Consider the following 22,854-nt stretch of genomic DNA (forward strand, 5'->3'; position numbering starts at 1 on the left):
CTAGAATTTGATCTTCAAAAGTCAATTTTAAAATTTTTTTACATCTAGAGTTTTAGAATTTTCAATAGTTCCAAAAAAATAAAATTTAGAATCTGTAAAGTTGTAATAGTAGATTCTGATTTATAAGTTTTGGCAAAATATCTAAATTATACAATAAATTTCCCGTGAATTAATTCCAAGAATCCTGAAACTAAATGAAAATAGTAGATCTAATGATAACTAACAATATTTGAATCAAAGACCACTAATATACTATTTTTGTGAGTTGAGTGGCGACTTGAATCAAAAAAAATTGTTAAGTGACTAAAATTATATTGTTTATATAGTTCAATAGCTGTTTATGATTTTTGTCTCTTTTATTTGCATGAATTTATTTTGGCATATGTAATGAATATGCAATCCATTTTGAATTGGAGGCCATTTTGAATCAAGAAATAATGGGTAAAATATAGAAAGCCCCCTATGATTAAAGTAACTTGCAGAAAAGTCTTTTATAGTTTCAAATCATTCATTTCGCTCCCTCGTGGTTTGAACTACATCAAAACTAATGGAGACAGACGAAACGATACAATTATTCTAACATATATATAATACGTAAAAAAGACCTTATAACAACCATCCTGATTAAGCAAACTTACAGAAAACCCCCTGTAATTCAACCAACCTACGTAAAAGCCCCATATGATTACCTATTGCTGCTACTATCATTCTCCACCTTCTACTGCTACCCTCACCTCCATCACAACCTCATCTCTCTCCTTTTTCCTCCTCTCTCTTTCTCCTCCTTTCCCTCCCTTTCACCCCCTTCTTTCCCATTGCGACCCCCTTTTTGCACCTCCTCACCTTTTTCTCGTGACCAAATCTATCATAGGAGAGAGGGAAAGGGAGGGGAGAGAAGAGAGAAGAGAGAGAGGGAAGGGAGAGAAGAAAGAAAGGGAGGGATGGGGTGGTGATAGAAGGGAGGATGGCGGTAGAAGGTAAAGAGTGATAGTGGCAAGAGGTGGGAATGGTGGTGGAGAAAGAGATGACGATGGTATTTTATTTTATTTTATTTATTTTATGTATAGAAATAAGGTAAGTTTATTTAGGAGCTTTTATTAATTTATTTTGTTTATAGAAACAAAGTGAGTTGTATTTCAGAGTTTTTATTTATTTATGTTATGTATAAAAATAAGGTAATTTGTATTTGAGAGTGTTGGGTTATTTTTGAGAATTTTATAAGGTCTAAGAAGTTTAATAGATATATAAGCTAAAATTTTGATTTAAAAATTATTTCAAACCCATTAATTTAAACAAATTTTGTCACATTTTAAAATTAGTTCAAACCATGAGATAGCAGAATATAAGTTTTGAAACTTCGGGGAGCTTTTTTATAGGTTTGCTTAACTGCAGGGCATTCCTGTATTTTAACCAAAAATAATTGTTCATTGGCTGCTGGAGCTTTTAGCTTACAAGTATGGCTTCTATACTAACTCCTCGATGTTTCTCACACAGACTCTCTCCTTCTTTTCCCCGCTTCCATCTTCCGCCATCATCCCATCCTTCTCGGCGCAGTCCGTCTCTCATCAGAATGGAGGCATCCTCCAACGGTGCTTCTGATGCCAAGGAGACCGCCGCTCCGGCTGACCCAAGCAGTGACTCCACCAACGCCGCCGCCAGCAATTCAGAGTCGGAAGACCCTTTGATTCAGTACGTGGTTCTCCGGAGGGACTTAATTGACACTTGGCCTTTAGGTAGCGTGGTTACACAGGGATGCCATGCCTCCGTCGCCGCCATTTGGTCCTTCAAAGACGACCCTCATACTCTCAACTACTGTAACCCCTCTAATCTCCACGCTATGCGCAAGGCTAGTGGCTTCCTCTTTTATTTTATTTGAATATTAATCTTTTTTTTTCTGGAAATTATTGGAGCGGGTTTTTCGTTTAATTAGCCGAATGCGTATAGTTTTGCTGAGCAAAGAGCATCTAAGATCTCATATTGTTAGGGGAATCTACCAAAATTGCACTATTCTGAGCTAGAATGTGGTAGAGTCTGGTTCGACTCAGTGTGGTTGAAGTAGGCCTGTTACCTTTTCTTGATAGGTGATGTGAAGTATGATTGTTTAGAAACTTAGAATGCAACATAAAGAATACTAATGGTGGCATTCCTCTGTTGAATAGTCCGCTCATAGGCAAGGCAAAGATATGTAAATCCCTTTTTTGTCTGCTCTATTATTTGGATGCAGGTTACTCTTGAAGTGAAGGGTGAAGCGCAGATTGTAAATTTGTCGGAGAAATTAAATTCTAGTGGTATTGATCATAAGCTGTGGATTGAACAACCTGAGAATATTCCAACTTGTTTTGCTACAAAGCCATATCCTAAATCTATTGTATCGTCATTTTTCAAAAAGGTGAAGCTGTGTAAGTGATGATATTCTGGTGCCACTTGGATGATTCTTAATGCAAATGAATCTTTTGCCTTTCGTGTGGGCTATCCTATGGATTAACCTGATGTGCTCTATCTGCGTATACTGTTATTTTAGTTGATGAATATTTAATGCCAATGTTTGCACTGCTGATATACTTTTCCAAAGAACTACTTTTACATCATCTGGCCTACAATGGATTATTTGTTTTTATTACGTGATTGATATTTAACTTGAATTTTTGTTGGTTATTGGTGACAGCAGTTTCTGTTAACGATTGTCTAGTCTTTCAAATCTAGTGCTGAAGAACTTTTCACTCTCTAGAAATTCCACTTGCTTAGGAGTTCTTATGCTTGAGGTTGTTTTGCTCTGCATCAATTTAGCCGTTAAGTTTTATTCATGTGTCTACCATATTAATCTGTCCCTTGATCTTCTTTTATTCTCAATCAAAGTTGACATAGGTCCTAAAGAGTCCAATTATCTTTAATTTTGTAACTAAGCTGTAGTGCTACAAACAAATGCAACAAGAATTGTTTTGGAATTTGCTTCCCAAAATATAACCTTTGTACGTTGTGAACAAACATCATCCACACAACTATGCATTTGTGTTGTGTTGAAATTTCAGTTGTATGAACTCTTTGAACACGTCAATGGTTTTTTTTTTATTTTTTTATTTTTAAACACACCAATGTTATTAGAACAGATTATCTGTCTCAACTTTCAACCATTATGTGAAAGTATGCTTCGCATGGCATGTGCTGCACATTTGTTCTATGGCATAACAAACTTTTGTTAGGTGATGGTGCTTCCATTTGTAAAGAGGTTCTTGAAGTTTTGACATTTTCGATTCATTTCCGCATATGTATTCTCTCAATGGGAGTGGGAGGGACAAACATAAAAAAATTAACATTAGTCTTTTTAATTGACTATTCATACTGCTCAGATATTTGGTTGTTTTTATGCTACTTTAGGTGTGTTCAGGTAGTTTTTGATAAATCGACTGCCCGTGGATCACATCTCTTCTTTTTGTTATGTATCATGTTGAACACAGAATCTTTTAAGACCTAATTTTCAACTGAAAACATATCTAAAGGGTATTTCTAGATCACCAGTACTCAGATACATTTTGTTTGTGTTTTGGTGTAATTAATAGTTGTGATAGAGCACAAACAAATAGATGCACTGGAAAATGATTGTTTAGGTTGTGATCAATATCTGGTTTTTAGGAGGTCTTCGGTGGTTTATTCCTTTATTTGGCAAATCTTGATATGAGAAATAGCCATGTGAAACTAATTCCAAACTCCTGAAAAAATTTTCATGTAAGATTTATACTTTTGCTACTTAGCTCATAGCTGTCTTATGAATAACATACTCATTGGAAAAGGAAGACAACTTATAAGATTGGACTATCAAAATCAGGAATTTAAGATGGATGGGAGCTTGTAGCATAGTTTTTCATGATGATTGTGGAAGTCATATTCATTGAAAGAGTTTTGTTGGTGGCTGAGAAATAGCAGTATGACTTATGCTGAACTATTGAATGCTAGAAAATTTAACCTTTAGCCTGGAAGATGGAGATTATGAATTTTATAAATAGTCTGCTTGACCAGCATACGGCACTAACTTTTTGAGGAAATGCTAAATACATTTTAGTTTTACATTGGATGTTGCTGGTCACTTCCTCAATTAGAATTTTTCGTGCGGCATCTAATTTTTGTGAAGAAGGTATAATAGCAAATGTGGGACACAGTTTAGATTTTGTTCTGCTTTTCCTAGATAATATTTCTGCATTGACAGAAAACTTTAAGTAGATAGGATAGGATGTTAGAGGTTTGCTTACTGACCATCCTCTTGACCTGCCCTGTGCCCCCCTCTCAGGCATACCTATCCAAATAAAAGGAAGAAAGTGCCTTACATGGACATAAACACTATAAATTATTGTACCTTTTGCACTGTTCACAAACATTGAATAGGCCTTGAAATTCATGCCTTCAATGAGGCTGAGACGCAATTAAAAGCAAAATGCAAATAGAAACAGAGCACAATCAATAGAAATAGTTATTGTTAGGAATAGCAGCCAGCCAGATTAAATCTGGAACTTACGGGTATTTGAACTTATTAAAGTCCGATTAAGGCGACTGATGGAGAATTTGTTAGGGTTTGGTATTTCATGGAGGTTACCAGCGGGTAACCCGATAGGAGTTGGTAAGAAAACCCCAAATACCCACTACTTGATGTGTGGGTGAAATTGTTATATGATATAATTTAGTTAACAAAAATCTAAATGTTGAAATTTTCCTTAAATCAATTTGAAACTTTCAAAATTTTATCAATTGTAAACCGTTATTGGCTTCCAATGCTTGAAAGCTCAAAACTTACACATTTGGCTTTCTAGTAAATTAGTTTAACATCATTAATTTAAAGGCTTTCTTGGATATTGAAATCTATAAATAAGACTCTATATATTGTCTAGCATAATAGTACTGAGACTCTTGATTGACACCCACTTAAGCAAAAACTTTTGCATTTGGTTGAGTTTTCATTGGATTGATGGTTAACAAATAACCCATGGGTACCCGAAGCAATGTGGCTCTGGGTTTGGTATATACATTGTTTTTTTTTGAAACACTTGACTGGTACAGGCTTGATAAACACGTCAAAATCGGTCAGGTAATGGGTTTGGTATGGTCAATTTAGATGGGTACCCTACTCGTTGCCATATCTGGTTGTAGTCATAGCTACTTCATGAATTAACTGATAACAGAATTTATCTTGTTCTGTGAAGACATTATTCCGCTGCACTTATCCACTGTGCTATCATATAACCCATATCCAATCTTATGTTGTTTCATTTCCTATTTGTTGAAATTTGTGAGCATCTGGTTGAGTTCCCTTTGCTTTATTTTCAACTCCATGCTTTTATGTCAATATGTAGAGAAAACCATATTTTGCGGAATGAAAAGTGTAATCTTGCAGTATGTAAGTTCATTCTGCAACGATTAACTGAACTTTATTTGATCAACATGAAAGATTTCCTGTTCTAAATTGCTAGTTTTGATGAAATTATGGGCTTCCTTAATCCAATTGCTTCAGAGAAAATGTTTTATTTTTTTTTTAATGAATTTTAAGTACTACATACAAGTTGGCTGCTTTCTAAGCAGCTCCTCCAAACTAGGTCCAATGGAATTATTAGATGCATGACCACATTTATTTACTGCAATTGTTTATTAGTGTACTGGATTTACTCCAGAGTACATGCAGCCTTTCTTTTGCTTCCTTAACAGTAGAACTGCTTGAACAATATGCCTTTCTTATTGCTTGTGTGCCTTTCCTTCCATTTCGGATTTGATTATTAGATCGATGTATTCTCTTTCGAGTACCCAACGAAACCAAATGAGACCCCTCAAAAGGATCTTTTTCAAAATCCAGTGCAGGACTAAGTTCCCATATTGGAACATGGAATTTGTGAAGACAAGTTGTCTGTTTTTAATGTTAAACCAAATGAATTATTAGCAAAATGTTGAAGGAAAACTGGATGTGTATAAAGTCTGTTTTTTTTCCTGGGTTGAATTGGAAACTTGTATGGGCATGGAATGAGATACTCTTGCTGATAATGAGAGGTTAAATGAACTTAACATTCCCATGACATGAAACTTTGTAAACAGAGAAGGATACAATTGGATCATGAGTCTCACAAGTTCATTTTAGTCCAATTGAAAATAGCCAATTTTTTTACACTCAAACCCTTTCGCTTACACCATGTCTAAATTCATCTACATCATTCTTCTACTTATTTACAGCTCAAGGCAAGCTGGTTTGAACTGGAACTTGCGAGGCCCCTAATCAGTTACGGATCATGGGCCTCACAAGTTCATTTTGAGGGCAAAATAGCCAATTTCTTTTTACACCGCAATTTTACTTGTCTACACCATGCCTAAATTCATTTATACCATTCTTCTACTTATTTACATCTCAGGGCAAATTGGTTTGAATTGGAACTTGTGAGGCCCGTAATCCGTATCTTTTACATTTGAACTGGAACACGTCTAACCGGTTTACTTCGAAGTTTTGTTTGTAAACATTTGATAATCACAATTAGTATGGAAGTTACAAATTACTCGGTAATGGAAACGATTTTTGACGAAAGCCTATTGCATGTATGGTTTGACAAATTCTAGGAATATGTGATCTCCCTTGGTCTCTTTCATTCTTGCGTGTTCTTCAAAATGACCTGCAAAGTGCATGGATCATGTCTGATATTCGATTGATCTCTCTGTCATTCTAGTATGTTCTTCATATGGCCCCCAAAGTGCATGGATGATGGCTGATAATTGATTCATTTGGGAATCAAAAAAAGAAATTTTCAACATTTCCAACAGCTGACGAGCTTGTCTCATTTTGATTTCTAGAGATGAACTTATCAACTGTTCATGCTGTTGTTTCATTTCAAAAGATGAACAAAGCGTTTTAGTTCCTATGTTTAGATGATCAGCACATACTGTTATCCATCATATCAACGGAATTACCATGACTGGCAATGTTTAGTTGCATTTTCAAACTTTTTAACTCCTTCACCATTGTTCCTAGTCAATTGCCTTGACAGTGTCTCGTGTGGGCATGCAACTTTGCTTGTGCTGAGTGGCGGGTTTGGTTCAGAGAACAGGTCGAGGTTGTAAGCTCTTTTTACGGGAGAGGAGGTTTTGGATGTCGGTTTGGAGGATTTCAGGATTGGATGACGGGGCTGTTGAGATATGCAAAAGGGAGTAGATTTCATGTTGCTACTGGAAGGAAAGGGATGGTGGTGGCATTGGAAAAACTTATATCTAGTTCATAACAAGAAAACATAAAGTTTATAAAGTTAAATATAAATTAGGGTGCATTTCATTTTAGGGTAGAGCCATATGATTTCGACCAAGTGATTTAGTATGCAATTATGCCGGATTTTAAAGTTGTTAGACAACGCAAAATATCGAATGCTGAATGGTCAAATTCGGCATTAATCAAAATCAAGTACTTTTTTTTTTTTTTGGAAGGAAATCAAATACCTTTTTTTTTATTTTAAAGTTTGGCATTTCGAAAGTTTAGCACCAAAGATAATTTGAACTCCTTGCGTGACACAATGTTGGGTTTTCGTCGAATGATGAATTTGAACATTTCGGCACCCAATAAAAGATCCCTTAAATTTAGAAAGCTCTTTCCCCTGCTATTTTCAATTTATTTTTGCTTTCCTCATTCCTTTTCATTTTATTATTTCTTCTTCTTCTTTTTCACTCGCAGTCTTGACTCTTCCTTTGTTTCCTCACCACTACCAAATGCCCAGAGTACAAGAAGATGATAAATATAAAATTCGTACAAGAAGATGATAAATATAAAATTCGTTCAAATTATCCATTACAATAGAACATGACTCCAAATTTAAAATGTCCCAAGTTAAACTAGAGATGCTAAGCCACGTTATAAGTTTTCATTTGGCTAAAAGAAATCGAGGATTGAACAGATTATAAGCTCATCGTTGCTTTTGCTGACATGAAATACTAAATCAAGAGAAATATGGCATTAATTGCCACATGAGCCACCCCACACAGCATCGATCCATAAGGTTGCTACGTTAGGTTTGATATTTTGTGTTTGTCCTCGACATAAATTTCTGATCTTTGTAATTATTTTGAGCTGATCATGAAAAAGTTGACAGTTGAAAAGAACATGTTCCTTTTTGAAAAGCTGCACTTGAAATATGCCCCGCAAAATGAATCTTTTTCCAGCTCAAGATAAGTCAAAAGCTAAAGAAAAAAAAAATAAAAAGGCCAACAATATGTTGAAACTTATCTTATAATTTATAGAAGAAAAAAAAACCAGTTTTAGCTCACTTTCACATGTTGCACTGCTAAGTTGACGTTCTGATTTCGAGCTCATTAATATGTTGTTCCAATCACAATACCTAAACTCCACAAGAAAAAGAAGTGCAGCAATTATTTTTAACCATCAAGATATAGGAAGGAGTCTTTCACAGTTTCATTTTCCTATACTTTCTCATAATCTTGATGTCAATAAGAGATACACATCTTGAATACTCTCATTCAATCCATATAGTTGCCTGTCGAAGGAACTTTGTATTCTTTTTCTTAATTGTATATGCATTATGATCCACTTCCGTGGGTCTTTCGACAAGAAAGGTGTATAAGAATAATTCCATTACATGCTTTGTAAATTCGTACTACAGTCATGATGCACTGCGTTACTTATTTGAGTGGGATTTATAGGAGCACTTTCAGGGTGAGAAAGGATGAGTTGGTGGGAAGAGGTCATCTATGACTATGGCGGAGAAGGAAAAATGGAACGCAAAAGGAGTTAAAGAAGCAGGAAAAAAAAAATCAAAAACTGAAAAGAAACAATGGGAGAAAAAATTGGAAAAAAGACAATTTTTTGGATTTTAGGGTACTGTTAGAAGAATTATGAAGGATAAAGTGCCTATTACCGATGAAATTCAACTTTTAAGTCTAACTGTACATGTACATGTATTAAAGATCGCTTTTAAACTCTAATAAAAAAGTAAACTAAAAAACTTTCGATTCATATATTCAACCAACTCCAATTCCATCCATTCAACTTCAATTCAAGGATTTGAAGTAAATTTATTCACTTTAATACTAAAAACTTGAATAAAATTGAAGTATTTGTTTTAAAAAATAAAAAAATTAGTAAATTCTAATTAAACTTTTCAATTTTTATTAACTCAGTCAATTTCTTTTTGAATAGTCATCGAACCGGATCGAAAACAAGACCTGTCCGCCATTTGACCGGTCAGTCTGGTCGAATTTTCAAACCTTTTTTTAAAGCAGACTGAGTTAGTCGTTGGTCATACTAGAGACGAGCCTTTCCAGATAAATTTTATTCTTTAGTGCAGCAACTGTTGCATATTTTAATTATCCAGTGTACTCCAGCTAATTTTGTTCCTTAATCTCTCTGTTAGTCACATGTCATTACACGACATTGTTGACTTTCCCATGTATTCTTTGCAGTTTGCGCAGAACAAGAATCAAACGATCTGATTCTCTGGATTACAGGAATTTCAACCCATCCTTTTTCCACGACCCTTCTGGTTCACTAAACAAAGACAAAATAAAAGTTTGACAAAAGAATATTGAAATTGAAACAGATCATAAGCAATCTTTTAAAACATTAGTCAAAATTAGACCAAGCCTTTCAGACCTCTTTTCTCTCCTAACCATGTACATTAATGTCCCACCATCCCAAACCTACCCTACTTATAACTTCCTCTTTGGCTAAAACACCCCTCAACTACCCAGAAGTTACAAAAAGATCCCTCCTAACTTTCCCTTTCTCTTTTTGCTTCATTAGTTCTTTAATCTCTCTGTTGTTTATATCCAGTTGACTCGAATACCACTAAAGTGCCGCCACTTCCAGCACTAGTGGTACTATTCTCCTGCATCGCGCCTTGCGTATGACGATGCTCCCCTTCATAAGTCACAACCAGCATCGTTGGATCATCAGTCGCCCTCTCCACATGCTTTCTTGCTGGGCATCCTCTCACAGTACTACACTTGTAATAACCCCTGAGAAATGAATCAAAAAAACTTAATCAGATCTAGCCAAAAAACTAAAAAGATTTAAAAAAAATCAAATTCATCAATGTTAGAAAGTCCGACAGCCCAGGATGATTATGCATGATAATTACCGTGGGAAGGGAGAGCCCTTGATCGGCTTCTGACCGTACTTTCTCCACGAGTACTCGTCAGGTGGAATATCGGCGATTTTTGAACTAATCGCCGGGACTCTGACAATCGTCTTAACCCTGGATTTCCTGTAACCGAAAATTATGAAAAAATCAGTAATCGTGCGTCCCTAACAAGTATCATATGCTAACATGCACCAAATGGAGACACAAGAATTTCATTATCGTGCGCCGTTTAATGAGTACGAATACTATTGTACGCCGAGGAACTTAGTGGATGCGGTCAATCACGATGGGAGTTACGTCTAAAATACGGCAGCTATGACTGGTTGGACCTATCAAGGAACGTCACCATCACGCGCTTTTATTAAGTCAATAAATCAACAGTTCTCTAATTTTTTAAGATTTTCTTTTTTCCGTTGCTAGAAAAATACACCAAAAAAGGAATAGGTCAACAATATATTTTTTTTTTCAAGAAACATGTATAGATTTTCTTCCTTCCATATCTAGTTGCCAAGATTCCAGTTTTTCCTTACTTTTAATTTTTTCCAATTTACTTTTGCCTATAAAATGTCGTTTTTTTTTTCCCTTTTGACCGCCAAAAAAAGGTACAAAATTTTTAGGTTCTAGTTAAAAGAAAAGAAAATTATATATTAAAAAAATCAAATTATTCCTAACATGCGCCGGTGAGAAGGAACTTACTAACGTCCACCTTCTAAAGCAAACAGATTTATTGAAGAAATAGAGGAGGCATCATAGGTGTACCTTTTCTTGCAATGACATCTGCCGGAACCGGAGGTCTTGCCGGAGGCGCTGTCGGAGTGGCGATCATGTTCACGGCACCTTTTGCCAGCGATAGGCGGCTTTCCGGCAGAAAGTGCTGGAGCAGGAGCTAAGAACATGGACGAAGAACCTTGTTTACCGTTCGACACGCTTCCCTCGCCGGTGATGGACGACATGAACGAAGAGGAGTTCACTGACGTCGACATCGGCGGCGATATGCTAAAACTGTCCTTAGCAACCACCTCACAGTTCGTCACTTTCGGGTCCACTTGATTCGAAATCGGAGCCACCAAGTTTGGCTTGGTAAAATCAAGAGTCAACATCTGCTGTGGCTGAAAAGTCAACCCCAGAGATGGAACCCCCGCCGGCGCCGGTTCCGGTGCTAGAACCGGAGCCGGAGAGAGATTCAAGTCCTGGCAAGGATGAAACTGAGAGGAAGTAGAAGTAGAAGGCACCGGAGAGGACTGAAAACCCAAATTCTGCGGTTTATTAACCGGTCCACGCCTGAACCGGGCGTGACCAGTCCGATTCAGACTTGACATGGCTCTATTAAACTTGGAGACGGTAGAGTCGGCCAGCTCTCTGCAGTCCATTTGTTGCTGATGTGAAACAAGTCGGATCAATTGCTCCATGGATTTTATCCCGGCCGACGCTGCTTCTTGCAGAGCAACTTGTTCGTTAATTTTTGAAATTCCTATAAAATCTAAAGCCATTTCTCAAAAATTTCTTTACACCCAAAAAAATGAAAAAAGATTAATTTGAAGGCATAGCAGAAATGAAGTGGAAGGAGGAGGAGGAGGGGGAATATATGGGAGATTAGGGTGACCGGATGACCGGGTATCAGTCAAAGTAACACTAGTTTGAATATGTATAGGTGGTGTATAGTGGCCTTTATTTTTCTTTCCTTCTTTCCTTTTTTCTGGTGGTATTGTTTTATTAAGTGGGGAACAAGTTAAGATGATTAGTAGGATTTCAATATCTCGCCAGAGGAGAAAATTGAATTCAAGCCGTGTCGAGGATTTGGTAGGAAAAGGACAAGTTATGGATCGGGTTGTGTAGTTGTGTGGAATTGGATCATTAGGGGATGGTTTTGTATATACTGTTGTGATTTTGGTGGTCTGGGCGACAGGTATTAATAGTTGTTTTGTGGTTCATGGTTGGTTGGGGATTCTGGCCGTGATTATGGAAATCAGAAACCTGACTTTGCCGTGGCATGGTTAGCATGTGTTGTTTGGTCGTGGGATACTTGGTTTTAGTTTAGGGATAATATCATACACCTCTCTTGAGATTTCTCCGAATATAACTTAGCGTCCCTAAGATTTTGAAAATAATCACTTATCTTCCCTAATAATTACAAAAAAACTATATTAACCGTTATTTAATACATAATTCATATATCAAATAAATGGAGATCAAAAAATTAAAGAAAAAGAAACAAAAGTCACTTTCTTCACTTTCCCTTATCTCTAACATTTTCTCTTACTCATTTTTTTGGATGACTGTGCGATTTTTTATTTATAAATAATAGTAAATTGAATTTTTTTATCTTTAGCTTTTGATATTGTAATAGAATGGGATATGATTTCTTTGTTTGTTTTGAGTTGATTTCTATAATAATTAGTACAACTTAAAAGTTTAGGCCATGAGTTGAGAAGAAGTTGTGAAAAATATAAGTTTCATAAGAAATTAGTTCTAAACATATAAAATTAAATTTGTGCTAATGTATTTCTTTACAAATATCTTTTTTGTTTTTCAAATTTATATTTTATAGACTATAGATTTGTGACGTGGTGGTATTATTAGAGATTGTATTTTAGGTGGTGGTCTTTCTTGGAATAAACAAAGTGGCTTATCAGTATTTTTATTTAGCAAAATGAGAAAAAGGTAGTTTAGGGTTTGTGAAAATTTTGTTACATAAATAACAAAAGTAAGGGAGGAAAGTAATATTTTAAAACCTTAAAGATGCTAGGTGATATTAAAAGAAATTTTAGTGGAGGTTTTTGATATTATCCCTTTAGTTTATTGCTAGCCTATTTGAGGCATGAATTAGAGATTTTTTTTTAAGTGCTCACTTATACTAAATTAAATGCCAAAACTATTCTACTAGTGTGCACACTCATATTCATTGTCTCTTATATTTAATGGATTAATCTTTTCTACACTGATAATATTATATGAATGATAAATATGTAAATTTTGAATTTAAAATTCAACTTTTTCACATATGTCATAGATCCAACGATGATAGTGTATACACTATCAGTGTATATAAGATTTACTCATATTTAAATACCCTTTTATTGAATTTTAATATAATCTTAGAAATTTCTTTCAAAATTTTCACTAATATCACTTAACGCTCTTAAAGTCCCCAACATATCACTTATCTCCCTTATTAGAGGCAAAAAATCTGGTTGGCCCCTCGAATTGTTAATTTTGTATACTTTCAATCCTTTAACTATTATTCATATATTTTAATCTCTCTTATTTTAACTTTCAACCCTTTAACTATTATTCTATCTTATATGTCTAAAAACGTATAATTCTAGACCTTCTGTTAATTTCAACCATTACTCCAAATGAAATCTACCTCAAAATGATGTAATTTTGATCATTTTCAATCTTCCAATCACATCTAATCACCATTGCAACTATCACATGCCAATCAATGGCCATTGATTATTCTTGATCAATAGTTGACTGCTATTCTAATGTTATCAAATTTAGATGAAATTACACTTTTAAACTTTGTTTTTCGAGTAGATTCCAAATTTAGACTCAGATTTCTATGAATCTTGCTAGTTATGAGTAGATTTTTGCTTGTGTTTCTATTGGTTACAGAAGCATCATAAATATACACTTTTAAGGTTGGAGGGCTAAAAATATACAAATAATAATTGAAGAGCTAAAAGTGTACTGACTTATTAGTTTAAGTGCCAATTAGATAATTTGCCCCTTATTAGTGAGATGTGACAACAAATTACCATCACAACATACTAATTGCCAAAATTATCCTCACTACTTTAACAATTGTTTAGGTTAAATAATATACATGAGAAAATATATAGCATGGCTATTATAACTAATTCTTTTTGCACTTGAACCATCCCATTTATTTAGTCCTTCTATGGCAATTGTCTGCTAAATTTTGTACAGGTTGTCGAAACCTGTACAATAATCAAAATAAACCTAATTGCCAATTAAAATAGCCAAAACCCGATTCCAAGTACTGGAGCAGGGACTCTAGGTGTGCAATGGGTTACTTGATTCACCCTGTTCCCGAAGAGTTTGCTTGATCCGATATACCCGAATGATTTTCATAAATAATTATTAATTTGCAGACAGGGCAAGTAGGGTTGTATTCTCAGGGATTGGGGATATTTGTCTCTTTAGAAATCCAAAGTAACACAAGGGGTGTTTTTGTACAAAAGATGACAATTAAAACAATTCAACTAAAAATAAAAGAAGCAACTAAAAATTAAATGACAATTCACTAAAATTAGAGTAGCAATAATTAAAGGTCTAGCCAAGAAATAACTTCAGCAATGGTTCACCTAATTGATCATCGATGCACAAGCAATTCCAATTATTTATTAATAAATAAGTTATAACTACCAAACAAGCGATGACAGTCAACCCCTCCTTACTATGTCGGTGATTAAGGTACGCCCGTTAATCACTGCTCTAATTGAGAAATAATTCTAAGTATGCCCATAAGATTTAATTCCCCAATTGCCTTACGTATTAGAGGAGCTCTATTCTAACCAAATAACACACTACCAGGGTTATTTCAGATTAGCCCGCGTATTCCCCTGACACAAATCCAATCATGCCAGTTGTCACTATTTGAAGGCAATTAAACAATTATAGATTTAATGCCCTAATTGACAATAGATTATCAAATTAATTAATTATCTGGATCCAAGACAATTAATTAATTAAACAATCACAAGCACTGCAATCGAGGAATATGCGAATACCAATAAATAAAAGGAAAAGACAAAATTAAATCGATCTCACAATTTTTAGTCGAACCAGAGCCTCCATTGTCCCTTGACTAGAGTGGGAAAAGTAGTTCATAGTTGATGAACAAAACCCACAGGAGATTGAAACAAGAGCTGCGGCCATCAGTTGGAAGATAGGCGAATTCAATTCGTTTGAGCAATCAAGGAAAACGAAGCTACAGAGGGAAGTTCAATGCTTCCCCTTCGTCCTAACATCCGAGGGAAACGAAGTACTAAAAGACAAGAACAAGAAAAGTCAAAGAAAGCAATTCCTAATTGCTCCAGACATGCGCCGGAGAAGTCTTACTAAAAGCATCCAAAAGAAACATCAAAAGCTAAGCCTCCAGAGTAGTGCTAATTCCCTGCAATTTCTCGTTTCTATCTAATAAGTTTCCAGATATGCGGCGGCTCCCCATTCGAAAGGAAGACTTCGGCCAAATTACCCAAAAAGGGCTCGCGTCTCTTTTGTTCCCAAAATGCCCCTGAATGCCTTCTATTTGAATTCTTTCCCGATGACTGTCAAATTGGCATTAGTTGTGGTATTTTCGTTCTACTCCCTGAAATAACTACAAAATTTGAAAAGTTAGTAGAATCTAATAATTAATCCACATCAGGTCAGGTAATAGAGGAAATTAATAATAAAATAAATAATAAAATCGCAACCTATTAATTCCCCCCACACCTAAACCATGCTTGTCCTCAAGCATAAGAACAATAAACAAATACCAATAGTTGACAATGGTCATTGCTCTATCTACCATATTGCCAAGATACCAAGAAAAATCATATATCAAGCATTAGTGATCAAAATCCAAAAAATATCACCCCGGTTAGCTTCTAAACCACAAACTCCTTCAATTCCAAGTTAACTAATCTAAGAAAGAGGAATGGCACACAACATTTATCAGCAAATGGTTCAATTATTAACCAAAATCTCAACATTAAATCCACAAGTCGGTAAGCTGACTTTTATCACACACTAACACAACTTTCACTTCTTCTTTTTTTTCGTTATTTATTTATTTATTTTTCTTTTTTTTTCAATAGTACAAAAAACTTAGTCTCTAGCCATCGGAGCCTTTTGACGCGAACTCCAACATTTACCAGATGAAGGAGTCCGATTACTCAACTCCTATCGCTATACGACCACGTACTCATAAAAATTACTACTTTTGACGCGAAAATCGACATTTTTAGGTGAAAATCCCCGATTACTCAGTACTAAAAAATAGCGGAGTAGATTCAACTTTATTCACAACCAAATAACACAATAACGCAAAAAACACCACTAAAAACAAAAATAGGAGCAGCTAGCCTCATTATTGCCAAACATGAAAAACTAAAGTTAATATTGGACCAATTCACATGAAAATGCCAACAATCATTCCCTATACCTAGAAAAGTTAACAAAAAAATCAAAAGAATTAAGCAGTCACCGATATTCATCAAAGAGATGTTTTGGATTCATCCACATTAACTCGATACACTTTTATTATTAAAACTTGGCACGAGTAGATTTAGAATCAACAATCCAACATCAAACTTGGCATTCACATGAGAGCTCATCACTAAAAAGAAAGAAAAAGACTGAATGAAAATAAACAAATAACAAACTAGAAATAAAGGAAAAAACACCTAAAACTAAAAAAACTACTAAAAACTAAAACCACAACTGATCCCCCCACACCTAAACCATACATTGCCCTCAATGTAGCAAATAAACATTAAAAGTCGGAGAAAGGGCAATAAAACTTCCCTGAAATCGGGTCAAAGTGATGGGTGATAACCAAAGTGAGGCGTAAGACCCGCATGATGCATGAGAGCTGCCAAATCCAAGTGGGTTTTCGAAGCACGATGATAGAGCAGCTGGAAGTGGAGGCGACACGATGTGGATGGTGAGCGAGCAGCGACGGCAGGCTTGGTGGCGTGAGAAGTGGCTGCGCGAGCTGCTATGGGTGGCATCGGCGAAAGAGAGAGAGAGAGTGAGAGAAATGGTGAGAGAGAGAGGCGTGGCAGTGGAGAGAGGAAGACGGTGGCGGACGGCTGTGGACAGGGGAGGACGGCGGTGTGCGAGCGAGGTGGAGGAGATGGCAGCAGGCGTGAAGGGTGCTCGGCCGAAAAAGAAGAAGAAACAGGGGAGAAGAAAGAAAGAAAAGAGGAAGAAAGAAGAAGAAAGAAAGAAAGAAAAAACAAAGAAAGAAAAGAAAAGAAAGAAAAAAAAGAGAAAAAGAAAAACAAAATAGTTTTTTTTTGTTTTTTCTTTCTTTTTTCATTTTTTTTTTCATTTTTAGATTTTTTGTAAATTCTAATTTTGAAAATCAGAAGTTATAGCTAAACGGAAAGACCCATTTTTATTTTTAATTAATTTTTTGTAAAAATTTTAAAAATTTTTATTTATTTATTTATTTTTCTTTTGAATATTATTATTATGAACAAAATTCATTTTCGAAATTCAAAATTAGAGAGTAACAGAAAATCAAAAACTGTTTTCGAGTTTAAAATACTTACCTTTCCCGCGAACGTGACGTAGGCACGTCAAAAAGGCAAGAACCCTTCTGACCATGATCTCTCCATACGACTTGACGTGGGCGCGTCATATCAGAGAGACACCTACGAATCATCAAAAACGAAAATTGAACCCCGAATTAAGTCAAACTCAAGGAAAACATAATTAAACTATCAAACAAAACTGAACAAATAATTAAAAGAAATTGGGTTGCCTCCCAATGAGCGCCTTTCTTTAACGTCTTTGGCTAGACATTGTCATGTTTGTTCAGGGAGGATAAAATCTTGTGGCTCGTTTTAATACTTCATCCTCTATATAGTCCTGATAACTCTCGTAAATAGAGTAATTCTTGAACACACGAGTTACGGTTTTCCATGGACTAGTAAATGGCGCCAAACAAGTCAACGATAATTTGAATTGTCCATTCACCCCTCCTTCACGTGCATTTATTGGTCCAAGATATATTGCCATTGCTACTCTTAATTTATTCCTGTCATGAAATTCAAGATTTTCTGGTATAATAAAGTCAATTTCATTAACAGGAATTGAAAAATAAGAGTCAGGAGAATATTGATTGAGAAATGGAGAAAATGTCACCGCATTTGAAGGATGTTCACTGGATTCATTCACTTGGACGAGTTGATATTGGGGGCTCATTTTTTGCACATCGACTTCCTTTTCAACTGCATTTTTAGATTCGTTTCCTTGAAACTCTTGCAGTTCCATGTCATTTGGCCGGATAATTGCACTCTCATCTTTCTCAAAGTTGATGTTGGTCTGTGATGACAATTCTTCACAAATGTGAGAAGCCAATTGCGTTATCCTGGATTTCAATAGATGCACTTGATCCGCCATCCCAGATGTCAATAGTTGCACTTGATCCGCCATGTTACGAATATTCGTTTGTGTCTCCTGATGAAATCGATATGTATTAGCAGCTAGTAACTCAATCATTTCTTCAAGAGACATACCTGACATGGATGATGGTTGTTGAGACTCTTGCTGTTGAAAATCCATTGGCCCGGTCACATAATTAAAACTGAAATTATCCCACCATCCTTGATCATACCTGTTTAAGTAAGGGTCATACCACGTTTGAAATCGAGGTGAAAAATCTCCAAAAGTATCAATTGAAGCACTTAGATTATCTTGAAATGCGGGGCATGTGTCGGTTGAATAACCTGAGACAAAATAAGTTCCACAATTTGCAGCAGCCCAACGATCATTAGGAAAAACACGAGTCTCATAACCCCATTCAGGAATAAAGTCCAGTCTATCATCAAAATACGGAATGTTAGCAGTCATAAAGTATAAAAAAAAATAAGAGAAAAATAAATAAAAAAATGAAAACAAGATGAACTCAAAAAGAAACAAATTAATCTGGCACCAGTCCCTGGCAACGGCGCCAAAAATTGACAGATTGTCGAAACCTGTACAAGAATCAAAATAAACCTAATTGCCAATTAAAATAGCCAAAACCCAATTCCAAGTACTGGAGTAGGGACTCTAGGCGTGCAATGGGTTACTTGATTCACCCTGTTCCCGAAGAGTTTGCTTGATATGATATACCCGAATGGAATGACTTTTTCACAAATAATTATTAATTTACAGACAGGGCAAGTAGGGTCGTATCCTCAGGGACTAGGGATATTTCTTTCTTTAGAAATCCAAAGTAACACAGGGGGTGTTTTTGTAAAAAAGATGACAATTAAAACAATTCAACTAAAAATAAAGGAAGCAACTAAAAATTAAATGACAATTCACTAAAATTAGAGTAGCAATAATTAAAGGTCTAGCCAAGAAATAACTTCAACAATGGTTCACCTAATTGATCATCGATGCACAAGCAATTCCAATTATTTATTAATAAATAAGTTATAACTACCAAACAAGCGATGGCAGTCAACCCCTCCTTACTGTGTCGGTGATTAAGGTACGCCCGTTAATCACTGCTCTAATTGAGAAATAATCCTAGGTACCACCATAAGATTTAATTTCTCAATTGTTTTACGTATTAGAGGAGCTCTATTCTAACCAAATAACACACTACCAGGGTTATTTCAGATTAGCCCGCGTATTCCCCTGACACAAACCCAATCATGCCAGTTGTCACTATTTCAAGGCAATTAAACAATTACGGATTTAATGCCCTAATTGACAATAGATTATCAAATTAATTAATTATCTGGATTCAAGACAATCAATTAATTAAACAATCACAAGCACTGCAATCGAGGAATATGCGAATACCAATAAATAAAAGGAAAAGATAAAATTAAATCGATCTCACAATTTTTAGGCAAACCAGAGCCTCCATTGTCCCTTGACTAGAGTGGGAAAAGTAGTTCATATTTGATGAACAAAACCCACAGGAGATTGAAACAAGAGCTGCGGCCATCAGTTGGAAGATAGGCGAATTCAATTCGTTTGAGCAATCAAGGAAAACGAAGCTACAGAGGGAAGTTCAATGCTTCCCCTTCGTCCTAACATCCGAGGGAAACGAAGTACTAAAAGACAAGAACAAGAAAAGTCAAAGAAAGCAATTCCTAATTGCTCCAGACATGCGCCGGAGAAGTCTTACTAAAAGCATCCAAAAAAAACATCAAAAGCTAAGCCTCCAGAGTAGTGCTAATTCCCTGCAATTTCTCGTTTCTATCTAATAAGTTTCCAGATATGCGGCGGCTCCCCATTCGAAAGGAAGACTTCGGCCAAATTACCCAAAAAGGGCTCGCGTCTCTTTTGTTCCCAAAATGCCCCTGAATGCCTTCTATTTGAATTCTTTCCCGATGACTGTCAAATTGGCATTAGTTGTGGTATTTTCGTTCTACTCCCTGAAATAACTACAAAATTTGAAAAGTTAGTAGAATCTAATAATTAATCCACATCAGGTCAGGTAATAGAGGAAATTAATAATAAAATAAATAATAAAATCGCAACCTATTAATTCCCCCCACACCTAAACCATGCTTGTCCTCAAGCATAAGAACAATAAACAAATACCAATAGTTGACAATGGTCATTGCTCTATCTACCATATTGCCAAGATACCAAGAAAAATCATATATCAAGCATTAGTGATCAAAATCCGAAAAATATCACCCCGGTTAGCTTCTAAACCACAAATTCCTTCAATTCCAAGTTAACTAATCTAAGAAAGAGAAATGGCTCACAACATTTATCAGCAAATGATTCAATTATTAACCAGAATCTCAACGTTAAATCCACAAGTCGACAAGCTGACTTTTATCACACACTAACATAACTTTCACTTCTTTTTTTTCGTTATTTATTTTGTGACGGCCCCACCTCACCCTAGGGCGAACCAAAGGGTTTAGCGGATCGCCTGCCCAACTCGCGCCGGGACTCACTCACGCGAAACTTGAGAAAATATCTTATATTCATAGCGAATAAGTAACACCACAAGTTCCAACTTACTATATACATTGATACTCAGGTCCAGCTACAAGGCTTATACATGTCCAAATACATTAACGTGTTTACAATCCAAGTCCAATCAACCCTAGTCGAGTGCTAGCGCGAGTGCCATTCAAAATTCAAAACTTAGACTACTCTGTACAAGTCTCACGCCTCGCTCGTACCCCCTGCTAAGGAAAATAAATGGAACGGGGTAAGCTATATGTTTAGTGAATAATTGAGGGTAAAAATGTAAATGCACATTCAATTAAACATATAAATCTAAATATTTCACATCAATACAGAAATGTAACATCACAATGGTAGGATACGGGTGGCTCCAAAGCCAGTTCAATTCCCCGAGCTTGAACGCCTGTTGACACTCCGTCAACCAAAATACTCATAGACCGTAGACTCCACTTAACTTTCCCCATTCACCTTATCAACCCCCGCTGGCCAGTCAACAACACACAACAGCTCGAGCGAAACAAAATTTCTTAGGTTTAAACAAAGATTTAACAAAGAACGAAATCCCAAGATTAGCATGAAACTAACTTCGACCAAGCCCCGACTGGCTCGAATAATTCGTCTACCCTTGGAACCGGGTTGGAACCAAGCCCTGAATATCCAATCTCTCAATAGATGATATCTCTCAACAAAGTACACAACAAAGTACTTACCCGAACAACACACAGCAAAAGGGGTTTAACTTTAATCATGTAATCACCCCCATCAGCACACAACAAAAGGGTGATACTCAATATAAGGCATGTATTCTCACATATGAAATCAAAACAAAGGATGGGTTTAACTCGAGTGAGATAAAGTACACCCTCGCCTAAGTGCACATTTAACATATACAAAGTATTTTGACAATTTCACATCAATAACAACCCAATTACTCACTTGATAAAGTTTGGCACGAAAAATGATACAATTCACTGAGCATGACCGTCACCGTCAAAAGTCTCACAGTCTGTATTAACAGATTATATACACACATAAGTGAAACGGCCATAAAATAGCAGTTTATAATTTAAACGATCGAAAACGGTTAAAAATAATAAAAAAGGGTAAAAAATGACATTAAGGCCGAAAGAATGTCGAAATCGACTGAAACGGCCGGAATGGTAACAAAATAACAAAAATAGTCCTAAACGGTCCAAAACGGCAAAACCGGTTGAGAAATGCACGTGCACGTGCGCGAAAATGAAAATGGTACAAAACGGGTTACACGATTTTGGCCATAATTGGAGCTGTGGTTATCGGATCAAAATGTACTAGGTAGTGTCTCGAAACTTAGACAAAGAATTACAACTTTCATGAAGACATCTCAACCCAGTTTTCAGTGTATCCAAGTCAAATTTGCAAAATACGGAACTAGAACGCCAAAGGCTAGTTTAGTCCTCTAGTGAAAATTTGGCGGCATGCGCCTTGCGTTTACCTATTTTTCAGCCATTTAAGGCTTCAATATTTTCATCAAATCAGTGCCAAAGTCACACACAAAATCATCTCATTTCAATAGTCGTTCCATAGGCTCAAAGTCATACGAGTACAAAATCAAATTAGGAAAATGTCCGGAAATGAAGTTTAAGGCATAAAACAAAAGACAGATTTGCTGTTGTTTAGTGTAACGGGCACAACAGAAGATACACTTATCGGATTGGGGTACAATTAATAAAACTTTTTGAAGTTAAGACAAAGGCCTACAAGTTTGATGAAGACCACTCAGTCCAGTTTGTAGTGTATCTAAGTCAAAATTTCAATTTACAAAACCAGAATCTCACATTCGGGCTAGTTAACCGCACTATACGTAAACGATAATAACTCAGGCTACCGAAGTCCGATTAAGGCGTTTTCAAGGGTGCTAGAAAGATAAGACATAGCACTATAACTTCTGTGTTTTAGCCAAATGCTAATTCAGTACGGATCAGGGTGAACAGACGCGGTCAGATTGATGAAATGTCAAAACTGGCCACAAAGCTCTACCTATGGTAGTCAGGGTTATTTTTGTCTTTTCACCTACTACAGTACTCATATTGAGCTGAAA

General features: G+C 35.9%; 2 protein-coding genes across 4 annotated transcripts; one reads left to right on the forward strand and one right to left on the reverse strand.

Annotated features, from left to right (window-relative positions):
• The first annotated feature begins 694 nt into the window (after positions 1-694).
• On the forward strand, positions 695-2,461 carry LOC113703405 (uncharacterized). Of its 3 annotated transcripts, none has more exons than XM_027224759.2 (3): positions 695-1,074; positions 1,495-1,814; positions 2,225-2,461. In XM_027224759.2, exons 1-3 carry the CDS (start codon positions 1,007-1,009, stop codon positions 2,233-2,235), a joined length of 399 nt encoding a protein of 132 aa, XP_027080560.2. In that variant the 5' UTR covers positions 695-1,006; the 3' UTR covers positions 2,236-2,461. The 3 variants fall into 3 exon arrangements, with proteins under 3 accessions (XP_027080560.2, XP_027080559.2, XP_071916675.1); XM_027224758.2 differs by having other exon boundaries at positions 703-1,074; positions 1,495-1,846; XM_072060574.1 differs by having other exon boundaries at positions 707-1,033; positions 1,495-1,846.
• Positions 2,462-9,545: 7,084 nt separating this feature from the next.
• On the reverse strand, positions 9,546-11,686 carry LOC113702727 (probable WRKY transcription factor 17). The gene is made up of 3 exons (XM_027223854.2): positions 10,863-11,686; positions 10,101-10,226; positions 9,546-9,978 (listed from the first exon to the last, which is right to left on the reverse strand). Exons 1-3 carry the CDS (start codon positions 11,591-11,593, stop codon positions 9,768-9,770), a joined length of 1,068 nt encoding a protein of 355 aa, XP_027079655.1. The 5' UTR covers positions 11,594-11,686; the 3' UTR covers positions 9,546-9,767.
• Positions 11,687-22,854: the final 11,168 nt, after the last annotated feature.

This window comes from Coffea arabica, chromosome 8e (genome assembly GCF_036785885.1).
Source record: "Coffea arabica cultivar ET-39 chromosome 8e, Coffea Arabica ET-39 HiFi, whole genome shotgun sequence".
NCBI lineage: Eukaryota > Viridiplantae > Streptophyta > Magnoliopsida > Gentianales > Rubiaceae > Coffea > Coffea arabica.

Coding starts and splice junctions, on each gene's coding strand:
- LOC113703405 (XM_027224758.2), top strand. CDS start 1,007: ATGGTGGTGGAGAAAGAGATGACGATGGTATTTTATTTTATTTTATTT. Junction 1,075..1,494: donor ATTTTATGTATAGAAATAAG/GTAAGTTTATTT, acceptor TTTCTCACACAG/ACTCTCTCCTTCTTTTCCCC. Junction 1,847..2,224: donor ATCTCCACGCTATGCGCAAG/GCTAGTGGCTTC, acceptor ATTTGGATGCAG/GTTACTCTTGAAGTGAAGGG.
- LOC113702727 (XM_027223854.2), bottom strand. CDS start 11,593: ATGGCTTTAGATTTTATAGGAATTTCAAAAATTAACGAACAAGTTGCT. Junction 10,227..10,862: donor AGATGTCATTGCAAGAAAAG/GTACACCTATGA, acceptor TTTCGGTTACAG/GAAATCCAGGGTTAAGACGA. Junction 9,979..10,100: donor AAGGGCTCTCCCTTCCCACG/GTAATTATCATG, acceptor TTCATTTCTCAG/GGGTTATTACAAGTGTAGTA.